Source organism: Elgaria multicarinata, chromosome 2, assembly GCF_023053635.1.
Source record: "Elgaria multicarinata webbii isolate HBS135686 ecotype San Diego chromosome 2, rElgMul1.1.pri, whole genome shotgun sequence".
Classification (NCBI taxonomy): domain Eukaryota; kingdom Metazoa; phylum Chordata; class Lepidosauria; order Squamata; family Anguidae; genus Elgaria; species Elgaria multicarinata.
In genome coordinates this window covers 167,116,756-167,129,179 of record NC_086172.1, presented here as the reverse complement: position 1 = coordinate 167,129,179, position 12,424 = coordinate 167,116,756, and the positions used below count along the sequence as shown (strand labels likewise).

The window sequence follows — 12,424 nt, the reverse complement described above, 5'->3', positions numbered from 1 at the left end:
ATCTTCTCCACAGATTTTTATGTTTCTGCACTTTAAAAACAAAACAAAAATACAAATGAAGTTATGTCAACTTTAAGTGACACCCACTATTTTTTTTCATAGATCCGTAACAGGCTTAACCAGGAGCAGAACAGCAAGCTTCAGCAGCAGAAAGAACTTTTGAACAAACGTAACATGGAGGTGGCCATGATGGACAAGCGCATCAATGAGCTACGCGAACGCCTATACAAGAAAAAAGTTGAGGCACGTCAAAAAGAAAACATCCCTGTAAGATAAACTATTAAAAGGGCCACATTTCAGTGTCTTCTACAAAGCCCATAAAACTTCATAAAGTTTCTATTTCCTCCAGCCAAAAATGCTAATAGTCGGATATATTTCTGCCTAGAATCTAGAAATTTAAGACTTTTCAGAATTTCTGTAGACATCTTAAACTAAAAATGTGTTACTTACATATTACCAAAATCTGCTGGCATTTTTGTTTAACTTGCTATGAAACATTGCAACTGCAGTAACATGGGAGCATAAAATTAACGCCATACAGTGAGTCTCGTGTAAGTTGAAATTTAATGCTAAAATGTTTGTTTGTGCTCAAAAATACTGTTATTGCCAGAAATTGTGATGAACTTATTTTTTACTAAAGTTGCTGGCTTAGATTGAGAGTAGAAATGGCCTTACTCTCCTTGTGATCTCACGAGTTGCTTATTATATTGGCTTTATCTCTTTGCATGGAGTCAGTCGGTAGAAAGTGGAAATTGAGAGAATGCTTCTGGATGCCTTCTGAGATGAAAGGGACACTCAGTACTTCATGGTTTCTGACTGTCAAGACATCAGAGTAGTTGAGGAGTAAACATCAGAAAAGAGAAGTGGGACCTTTATAAACATCATTTGAAAAAGCAAATGTCTAGGAACATAAAATGCAGCTGAGAGGTGAGGGTTGAGGAGGAAGGGCTAGCCAGCCAGTGATGAGTTGCAATTCTGTAATTCTACGTAACATTTTTAAAGTCTGCAGATGTGTAGATGGATAGGCAGATGTTAACACAACTTTTTATTTATAATTTTTAGTTAAATCGCATAAATGGAACATCCTCACCGCAGTCATCATTGAATGCTTCAGGCAGAGTTGCAGCAGTGGGGCCATACATCCAAGTTCCAAGTTCTAGCAGTTATGCAGTGCCGGTCGACCCAGTGAAACCACAGTCCCTCACCATTACTACTAGCACAACTCATGGAAGATCCAAATCTGGTAAGCAATTCACCATAACAGCTATTATTTTGTACATAGGTGGTGCCGAAAGAGTAGTCCTTGGCAATAACTCTTGATCAAACCGGAATGAATTAGGATCAGCATTGATCTCTTCACATTGAATAAATTCAGTTCTTTGGTCACTTGATGAAAACGTGAGCCAAGGTGCTTTCTCCTTTGCCTGATATTTACTCTTAGATGTGTCTGTGGGTTTGTCAGATAACCTGTAGTATCGTATTGCAACTCTTCACCACAACCATATGTATTGTTAAAAGTTCAGATAGAGTTGCAAGGAGTGCACAATAAGAACAGTTCTCATGTGGGTGTTATTTCTGCAGATGTAAAAACAGTTTAACCCGCACCTGCAATCTGCTGTTTTCCTTTGGCATAATTTATCTTTTTTAAATGAAGATTTGGTACTTAACTAGTCAAAACAGACCTGCCTGCAGTTTCTGCAACACAGACTCCATCCAAATAAGTTAGAAGCTTGTTGACTTCAGCCTTGTACAAGAGATCTGGCTACTTGTTTTTGTTTAGTTTTATTAGCAAATGTTCATACCAATAATAGAGTTATTTGCAGATTGCATTTTAGTCATACCTAGGATAATTACATATACACTTTAAAAAGCTGACCTTTTTTCTCCAGATTCCATTTGGTACTTAATAGGAGGGCTCTTTTTTAATATGTCAAGTATCATAACTTTTATCCCTGTATATTCCTGTTATCTTTTTCATTTTAATCTCTCATCATTTGTGTTGTGATTTCCCTCCCACACACACATTTTTTTTCTTTTTTTCTTTTTCTGTGTGACTGGTTCTGGTCCTCTCCTGTAGATACAGACTATGGGTGTGTGAAAAAATCTTCAGGTCCCTGGAAAATTTCTGATTTAGACATTATAGTGGATCCTATTCTGTCACCTCCCTCTCTTCAAACTGCTGTTCACAATATCATCCATTCAGCATCTACTCTTTCTGAGATCCTGCACTGTGAGTCCATAGAAGATCTTTGACAAGCTAAAAATCCCATTTTTAATATGGTTTTCTGAGCTCTGGCATACAGATGCATATTAAACAGGAATTTTTAGAAATGTGTCACGTCCTGCTATATACTGTAGATATGTGTGTGTGTGTGGTGGGAGGTATTCTGGGGATTTCAGCAAGTAGACAAATCTTACTACTACCCTTAACATATCTATACAAAGTTTAATAGCTAGCTAATATTAGCTATGCTGGTACATTGAGTCTAGAAAGCTCACATAAACCACCAGGTTGTGGTCATCGTAAATCCACAACATTGTATGCATTTTGGCTTAAGTAGATATTGTTCGTAGGCAATAATCTAGGCATATTTTTCAGGTGCTTTGCTAGTAGCTTTAGGGTGCATTGCTATACCCACTTACCTGGCAGTAAATCCCACTGAACTTAGTAGTGCTTACATCTGAGTAAACATGTATAAAATAGCACTGACAGGCTGCAATCCTAAACACTAAGGAATAATTTCTATGGAATGCAGTGGAGATTACTTCTGAGTAAATATGCATAGGATCATTCCACTATTTCCCTCTGATCTATATTTTTCAGAAGCAGAAATTCAGTCCCATGTAGTTTTCAAGTGTTTAGTAGTCTGTTAACGAGCAAGCCCAAGTTTATTGACATTAGTTTAATGTCATCATTAGTTTAAGAAACAATTTCAAGATTAATGACATCAACTCAGAGTGCAGGACATGGAATAATGGGCTCAAGTTACAGGAAGCCAGATTTCGGTTGGACATCAGGAAAAACTTCCTGATAGTTAGAGAATATGACAACAGAATCAATTAGCTAGGAAGTTCATGGGCTCTCCCAAGCTAGAAGCATTTAAGATGCAACTGGACAGCCATCTGTCAGGTATGCTTTAATGTGGATTCTTGCATTGAGCAGGGGGTTGGACTCTATGGCCTTATAGGCCCCTCCCAACTCTATTATTCTATGATACTATGAAATTAAGTATCTATATTACAGAATTTGCCTTTCATTTGAAAGAAAAATGCCTGAAGCCCTGACTTATTGAGACCAGCTGCATCTGCATCTGGTTGCTATTGGGTGCTACTTCTGTCAAATGAACAGCAGCAATTAAGTTACCCATGTGTTGAAAGTTTGATAGATTGTGTTGCTATAAAAGAAATTCCTGGCTGCCCATGTGATCCTCAAACAGATAGATCACTGAATCTGAACCTGATTCCAGAGTGACATGGGCACATGGTTTTATTCACCCCATTTTCACCTTATAGTTTCTCTTTCAAAATCTGCCACCAGATCCTTCATAATACTGCTCTTTAAATTCTGCTGACTAAAAAAATTAATGGTTTGGGGCTTTTCTCCATAAACTGCTGTTGTGTCTAATTAATAGACTGTTCCTTGAGCTGTTGAATTCAGAATAGGCAGAGAACAATTTGGAACAGTTTTTGAAACGGAAACAGGAATAAAAGAAAGTGTGCATTTATCAGTCTGGATTGCAAGAGCTGTACAAAGCACTCTGCAAGCCCAAGGTAGCTTTGATTTTATGTTTTCTTGAAGAGCAGGCTCCCAAGCCAAATGGCAAACCACTTCTGAAACTGAAAGGACTTTGTGACATGCTATTGCAGTTGTGTGTGTGTGTGTGTGTGTGCATGTTTCTGCATGAGTCTCATGTTTTTTTCCCCAGAGGATTCTGTTTGCAGCTAACACGACCATGTGAATCCAGTGTGATATCTTACCTCTTGTATAACATTTATACAACATTGAGTTCTTGGCTGATTAAAATTATAGAAACAGAGAGGTACAAATTGGCAAAGTAGTCACAAAATATTTTGTGTGATTAATCATTATTTTAAATAGAAATTCGATAATTCTTCAAAAGGCAGTTTTTTACGGGGACTTTTTTGCTTCAAAAAAGAAAATGTTTGTTTTTCTGAGCTTCTGGGTTTGCTCTACAAGATCCTTAAACACTTTGTAATAATATGCAAAATGGTTTGGCTTACATTCTTTGGAATTTCTAAATGCTTAGCATGTCCTATTCAGGGCACATTTTGTAGCACCACCTCACTTGAAAAGGATACATAAAGTGTGTATACATACAAACTACCATAGTTCCACAGCCCCCTTACCACTTCTCCCCACACCAAAACTAGAAAGATATAAAAAAAACTAAACTTCAGGCAAGCAGAAGATAAACTAGGATCTACTGGTAGATGTGTGTGATTTGCAGTAGATTGCCAAGGTTTTCTGACTTGCAAGAGGTTAACAACAGCGTAAAATGATCTACTGCAGCTGAGCTTGTGCTACTCGCTTAACTCTCAGCCTCCTTGTAACCCTCAGCCTGCTTGTTCCTCACCTATAAAATAATTCATTGCCTCTGAGCAAAACTCTTTGTACAGCTCTGCTGGCCGGATTTAGTTTTATGTTAAAATCCCTGATATGGATTCTCTTTCTAGATTGTTTGTGGTTAACAACCCATAGTTAAACCACAGTGTAGGGTTCGCACGTAATGACAATGATTCAACAACAACCCTTACTCTACCTATACTCTGGTTTGTCATTATGTGTGAACACTGTACTGTGGTTTAACTATCTAAGCCATCCTAATGGCAACCTTCTCCAGTCTGTCATACTAGTTAGGGGATGGTAATAATAAAAATTTCTTATCTGCTTCTCCATTCCGATTGAGGCATTGAACAGCAGCAAATACAAAATACATAAAACTGAATTAAAACATAATATACATTGTTAAAACATCCTAAAATTCCACTGGATAGGCCTGCCGGAAGAGATCAGTCTTAATTGCTTTCTTAAATGCTAATAGACTGTTAAGTTGACATGTCTCCTCCGGCAGGCCATTCCACAGTCTGGGAGCAACAGAAGAGAAGAACCTCTGGGTAACAGTTGTCAGTCTAGTTTTTGCTGACTGAAGTAAATTCTTCCCAGAGGGCCTGAGTTTGGGGGGCGGATTGTACAGGAGAAGGCAATCCCGCAGGTAGCCTGGACCCAAACCATGTAGGGCTTTAACTAACACTTTATACTTTGCCCGGAAACTAATTGGCAGCTAGTGAAGAGATTTTAAAACTGGTGTAATGTGGTCACCCCTAGGTGTACCGTTGACCAACCTGGCTGCCATATTTTGAACTAGTTGAAGTTTCCGGACTAGGCACAAAGGTAGCCCTATTGCAGAAGGTAGCACATTGCAGAAGTCGAGCCTTGAAGTTACCAGCAGGTGCACGACCGTCTTTAGGTCTTCTAACTCTAGGAAGGGGCGCAGCTGGTAGGAGTTGTAGTCCAGCACATCTGGAGTGCACTGTATTTGGGAAGGCTGATTTATGAGGTGCAATATATAATTGGCTCCACCATCTAATTCACCGTTTTGCATCATGCTCTTTCCTTCTGCCACTATTTTGCTCCTGGATGTCGCTGGTAGATTTCAGGTTTTAGTAAAAAATAAAAAGATCCCACAAGTCTGAAGTCTGCCCACCCCAGCTCTAAATTGAATATGCTTTCTCTTATTAAACTTTGCTGTGATGTTTTCTAGTTTCGTGAGCTAGATGTGAAAGTGAATCTTTTAGTTCGGTGCCCCAGCTAAAAACAACTCTGTTTACATTTATTTTAAGAAGTTCTAAACTGCATTTTCATCCAAAATGGAGTTCAGGGTGATTTACAAACCATACAAACAGCAAATCCATGTGTGAAACCTGTTCCTGAGTGTGAAGTGCATTTGCTGGATTGGGGTGCTTTTGATATAAATATACAGCAAAATTCTGTATATTCTATATAGAGCTTCGGCTATTGGGCAGTATAAAAATATTTACAAAATTTCCTGTTTACCAGGTGGGCAAGAGGTTGGGGTGGTGGGTGGGAAGAGAAAGTTTTCACTTGACTTTCTGATTCTTTGTACTACCCTAGATGATGGTAGGAGAAGGTCATGGACAGTGTCAGACCTTGATATCGGGCGTGGACGCGGCTCTTCATGGCATTCGGGAAACAAAAAACAGCAGTTTCTGAGCTGTATGTTGCACAAACCACAACATATTCACAAAGATTCTAACTCTCCAATCAGAAATCAAATCATTTTATTCTAAACTACCGTATTTCTTCGATTGTAAGACGCCATCGATTGTAAGACGCACACTAATTTCAGTACCACCAACAGAAAAAAAAACCCTAAGACACACTTGCGATTCTAAGACGCACCCCGTTTTTAAAGATGTTTATATGGGGAGAAAAGTGCGTCTTAGAATTGAAGAAATACGGTAATTATCTTTCAACACAATCATTCAGCACAATCAATCTATAAATTGAAATGGAATATTTAATTAATTATAATGTATTTATATTTTATTTTTAATAATACCTGTCCTGTGAGCTCAGTTCAGTTTATAGAAATATATGTCTTTCTGAGGGAGATTTAATTAAAATAAAAGTGCACTTAGCAATAATTTCTAAGACTGCATATATACCGAGTGAATAAGTTACAGATGAGCAGAGGATCGTTAAAAGTAGGCGTAATCAAGCATGCAGATTTGAGGCTTGTGCTTTGTGCATGAAATGGGCTTGCTAAACCTTGCTATTTGGCTATGAAATCATTTATGCCCATTAAAAAAGAAGTTTTGTCCTTTAATGGTCTATGGTTTCTCTCTTTCTCTCTGTTATATATTGTTGTTTGTTAATTAAAAGCTCTAGCCTGTCCCGTCCTTAAATTTCCTATAAATTAAACGCTGTGGCCCATATTTTTGAGTTTCATCTTCACTGGAATCTTTTTCAGAATTTGGTTCTCATACAATGATTTATTTATTTATTTTGCATTAAGGTCAATGGTTGATCACCTTGGTAGCTTGTTTTAACGATCAAACATTTTGGTTTATTAAGCCACAATATACACAAATCCTGTACTAGCATGCTTGGATTGCCCATCCCCTCCTCCTTTCTTAGTGCACTGTGATTCAACATTTCCTCGGTTAATAAACCATAGTTTCTTGTGATGTCTAAACTAAGAAACTATCATTACCAGGATCAGAACAAGCTAGGATTTTAAGCCACACTTTGATCTTGGTTTAAGATCCTGGCTTATGATCCTGATAACCATAGTTGCCCAGTTCAAAATTCTAGTTTTGTCATGAGAATTTATAGTTAATGAACCCTGGAAGTGCTGAATTGTGATATGCCAAGAAGGGGCGGTGTGAGGATGGAGCACATGGGCATGAGGCTTGGGCATATCTTAGCTTAATAAGAGATTAGGTTTATTAATATTGTGCAGTTGCACAATGAAAGCCTCATCTGGAGGCACCCATGTGCTCTTTGGGGGCCCAGCACACAAGGTTAGCATAGAAATGTAAATTGCAAAATATGTAAATAAACCTTTGATACTAATCACACATTGAACTGATTTTTGGCATCTCTGATCTTACTTTGATTTTAAATAACCTGAATAGTTAATTCTGCATCTTGTTCTATTTTAAAATTTATTTTATTTTCACAAGTTTTGAGCATCAGTAACCCTTAATTTTCCTTTGTTTCAAGCTAATGATGGAACCTGGCCAGCGCTTAAACAGAGCTCTGCTCCTGTGGTGAAGCCACCACAAATCTCTAGTGCAGACTGGAAGGATTCAAACATGGATGCTGCTTTAAAGCCAGGAACTATATCCAGTCAGCCTTTGTCGTCTTCAGTGTTAGGAAGCACTGATAAGCTGGTGAGTGTTTTTTATCCCCTATCCCCCCTTTTTTATTCATATAACATCAGCAATTCCATTGTTTTCATAGTTTGGGTACAGTATCTTTGTAGGTGTTGTCTGCTAAATTTTCTGACCATGTTGTGGGCCTCTTTGGCAAGGTTTTGCATATCTCATCATTAGATTTATATTTGAAGGTATTTTGTTTTCTCTGTGAGATAGAAGAGCTTTTCAAGCTCTTTTCCTCCGCTTTCCAAGCCCTTTTATTCTTTTTCAGGGTCTTGATATGGGGAAAGTACCGCCAACCATCTCTGGTGTAAGCAAGCAGTTGCCTCAAAACTATGGGACCTATCCCAGCTCCGTTCCATTAGGAACAGGCTCTACCAATTCCCTGGAACGCCGAAAGGATGGCAGCCTACCAAGACCGGGCTCCACAGCAGCAAACCGACAAAGACCTGTTCCGTTGCCCCCCGCAAGCAGCGTCCATCAGCCTAGCTCCTCACAGCAAATACAGCAAAGAATATCTGTGCCTCCAAGTCCCACATATCAACCTTCTGGTGCTCCATTATTCCCGGGTGGAGACGGCCGGCCTGACCTCCCCTTAACCGTGGCCATCAGGCCTTTCTTAGCTGATAAAGGCTCAAGGCCACAGTCACCTAGGAAAGGACCTCAGACAGTGAACTCCAGTTCCATCTATTCAATGTACCTTCAGCAAGCGACCCCACCAAAGAACTACCAGCAGGCTGTGTACAATACCCTAAATAAGTCCGTTAAAGCAGGTAGGATAACTTGACGCTGTTTTTCTCTTCTGAAAATGTTTTAAGAATTGCTTGACACTTAAGAGTTAAATTGAGTTTGATGTAAACTAGGGCTTTTCCTGTAGAGGTCTCGTTTATTTCAAATGGTTAAAAAGAACTTGGACATTCTGCTAACCTAGAAATCCTCAGCAAGTGACTGAGTACGTTACAAGTTTTCAGTATCGCATCAACTTAGGAAAGAGTATTAAGTTGGGTTACGCTTTGCTACAAATCCAATATTGGGGTTTGTGATCTGGAAACTATTGTGTGTCTTGCTTGACACCCCACCCCAATAGTCTGAGGTGGCAATGAATATGTAATTGAACTCCAAAGCAGGACAAGTACAGAGAGGAAGAACCAGAACGATTATAGGATTAAAACTTGCCTGACCTGTTCACCCTCAAAGAGAGAAGGAATACAAGTGCACTCTGCAAATATATTATTTGCCGTGAGGGAGAGCCAACCCGGGAATTAAGCTGAAAATGACTGAGAGTAACAGAACTAAGACTATCAATTCACCATTAATAAATTCATGTTGGAAAATGAAAATGGATGAATGCAAGAAAATTATATAAAACACCTTTTGTTCATTCTCCAATTCTTTCTTAGAAGCTGCTAGTGGTCTTTGTCCCCATCCATTGCATTAGAGAGGCAGTTACAGATCCCCCACTTTAATTTCCAACGAAGAGTTATCTGGTGCTCTGTCTGCTTTGTGGACATCCTTGGTGTGATACCCCTTGTTCTCTTCTGCTCCCTGTTAATAGCACATCTTATATATATTGCAAATGATAATTTGCAGGGACACAGGAAAAATGGTTAAGCTTTTGGGCCTTGCGATTCCCTCCTTTTGCAGGTATCTCTGTATTTCTATTATACTAGGATAGATCTCTAAGAACCATGGCCTGAATCGCTTCCATGTTTACAATGTCTTCAGAACTGATACAACTATCAAAGTTATGATAATTTCTAAAAATATTGCTTGCTTTTTGGTAGTTTCCCTGATGCATTGCGAGTTACAAAAACAACAGTCGTTATTTTTATATGCTTTTGAAAAGAAGCAACATCACTGACACCGAGTTATTTTGTGTTACTTTAGAACTATTCCTCACTATACTCCTTTTTCCTCCCAGTTTACGGGAAGCCTGTTGTACAGTCGGGTTCGACTTCTCCTTCGCCCTTACCCTTCCTTCATGGATCTTTGCCTGCCAATCCATCACAGCCACATCCTCCAAATGACTACAGCGAGAAAGATCAAGAGCTGGAAAACATCACGCCCTCTGGGGATAACAGCAATGTGGAAAACATTCCTCGCCCACTCAGCCCCACCAAGCTCACGCCCATCGTCCATTCGCCCCTTCGCTACCAAAGTGATGCCGACCTAGAGGCTCTTCGCAGGAAACTCGCCAATGCTCCCCGGCCCCTGAAGAAGCGGAGTTCTATCACTGAACCGGAAGGCCCCAGCGGACCGAACATTCAGAAGCTCTTGTACCAGCGCTTCAATACACTGGCAGGAGGAATAGAAGGTGCCCCTTTCTATCAGCCAAGCAACTCGCAAGACTTTATAGGCTCCTTGGCAGATGTTGACAATGGGAACACAAACACCAATGGCAATATTGAGGAACCCATTCCTGTGCCCCCCACGGCTCCTCTTCCTGACGAGCCTTCATCAGATGCCAATGATAATGAACTACCTTCTCCTGCAACTGAGGAGTTGATCAGTGTAGAAACCACAAATCAAACACCTGAGGCGACTGAGGATGACAACAACAACAATAACCCTGCTGTAGTCCCTTCTGTTGAGCGGCCGCCTAGTCCAACACCAGAAGGCAATTCGCTAGAAGAAGAAGAAGAAGAAGAAGATGAAGTGCAGCTGCCACCTGCCCTTCCTCCTCCTCCTCCACTTCCTGCAGTAAGTTACAGGGGCAAAACAAGTGTGATTTGGGGTGGGGGGGTTAGGTGCTGCTTCTGTGTGAATGTGTCTGTACATCGTGGAATCTACCAGTGCTTGTATACACTTTAGGCTGGTATGTCTTAGTCTTTCCTACAGCAACGAGTCCTACCCCCAGATGCTTACTTTTTACTACATACTAATTTTATTTTAAACAGAAATTGCCAATACATCTGAAATACTTCTTTGATATCAGACAAAAGTGTTACTCATGGCAGGTCTGCAGGTTCAAAATTAAGATTAATATGTGTTTCAGAGGGTATCCCTTTTGGTTTAGGCCTGCACAATGATGCTGGAAGCCTTCAGTTCATGGGTTATGATCCACAACTAGGTTGCGCCCCACCTTAGATTAGTCATACCAGCAGCATTGGCAAAACGTTATGTCAGAAAAGATTGAAGACTATTGTCTTATGATAGCAGAATACCCCAAATAGAGTTCCTTTCATATTAAATCCCCTCCACCCCCAAAAAAGGCAGATACCAAGTTAGGAGAGTTTTCATATTTCCTCTTATTACTTTTCTTACTTCCAGAAAGCAGGTTTAGAATGTGAACAGTGATCCTTAATTAGTTTCAGAATAAATTTCCCTTGGCTAAAATGCAGTTCAAAATCTTGTCATATTGATGCACTTTGAAAATAACTGTGCCTTCGTTACTCAGACTAAAAGGACCAACCTGAAGAAACCCAACTCAGAGAGAACTGGTCATAGCTTGAGGGTCAAGTTTAATCCGTTGGCCCTGCTGTTGGATGCATCACTGGAAGGAGAGTTTGACCTGGTGCAAAGGATCATATACGAGGTAAACTTAGAAAGATGATTAGATTCTCCTGCTGTTTTAATGATGGAAAATGTTTAAGTTCATACAATCAGTCCCTGTTTCCCTCCATCTTAGGTGGATGATCCTAGCAAACCTAATGATGAAGGAATCACCCCTCTGCACAATGCAGTGTGTGCTGGCCATCACCATATAGTTAAGTTTCTGTTGGATTTTGGTGTCAATGTGAATGCAGCAGACAGTGATGGATGGTAAGAGATACAAAGTAGAGGACCAGCTTACATTAGATGCAGATCAAAAACCACCAACCAAATGCTCATGCAACTTGTTGCATATGCTCACATGCTCTGTTTTGCCTTACGTTGAGTCTTTTGTGTCTGCTTTGTTTCAGGACTCCTTTGCACTGTGCTGCCTCTTGCAATAGTGTCCACCTCTGTAAGCTACTTGTTGAATCTGGGGCAGCCATTTTTGCTTCAACTATAAGTGACATAGAAACTGCTGCAGATAAGTGTGAGGAAATGGAAGAGGGTTACATTCAGTGTTCCCAGTTCCTTTATGGTAGGTTACAAGAGTCTTATCTATTAACATGACGTTTCACAGTTTTGTTTAAATCCTTAATTAGATTCGGTGTCTGATGTGTTAGCTTACCTAGGTATTTTATTTATTTCTTGTGAAGATTTAAACCTCACTGTTGAATATGACAATTACCAAATGATCTTGAAGATAGCACAAAATACCAAAGCACAAAAACAGAACCAGCTACACATATATTAGTGAAATCAAAAACAGGTTTGGACAATCTTTTAGGACAGTTACCATGGTCATAGACAAATGAGACTAGCAGATTAAAGTGGAGAACATACAGATCTGCAGAAACAATGTTTCATCAGTTTGTTCCCCAAATCAAAGGGGAGAACCCCCCCCTTAAGATTTGTTGCTATTGGTTGGGAGATGTTTGCTGACAGTTGATTGAAATATACCATCTTTTGT

At 39.7% G+C, this 12,424-nt stretch overlaps 1 protein-coding gene across 4 annotated transcripts in view; it reads left to right on the top strand.

Annotated features, from left to right (window-relative positions):
- The window catches only part of PPP1R13B (protein phosphatase 1 regulatory subunit 13B), a 67,716-nt gene that overhangs the window by 50,622 nt on the left and 4,670 nt on the right, over positions 1-12,424 (top strand). Inside the window, exons 8-17 of one of the 4 annotated variants that reach the window (XM_063118105.1) lie at positions 103-267; positions 1,063-1,243; positions 2,078-2,230; positions 6,155-6,256; positions 7,769-7,938; positions 8,195-8,696; positions 9,845-10,623; positions 11,321-11,458; positions 11,552-11,685; positions 11,826-11,992. In XM_063118105.1, the coding sequence (XP_062974175.1) occupies positions 103-267; positions 1,063-1,243; positions 2,078-2,230; positions 6,155-6,256; positions 7,769-7,938; positions 8,195-8,696; positions 9,845-10,623; positions 11,321-11,458; positions 11,552-11,685; positions 11,826-11,992 (2,491 nt within the window). The remainder of the gene's footprint in view (positions 1-102; positions 268-1,062; positions 1,244-2,077; positions 2,231-6,154; positions 6,257-7,768; positions 7,939-8,194; positions 8,697-9,844; positions 10,624-11,320; positions 11,459-11,551; positions 11,686-11,825; positions 11,993-12,424) is intronic. The other 3 variants (XM_063118107.1, XM_063118106.1, XM_063118108.1) reach the window with 3 other exon arrangements.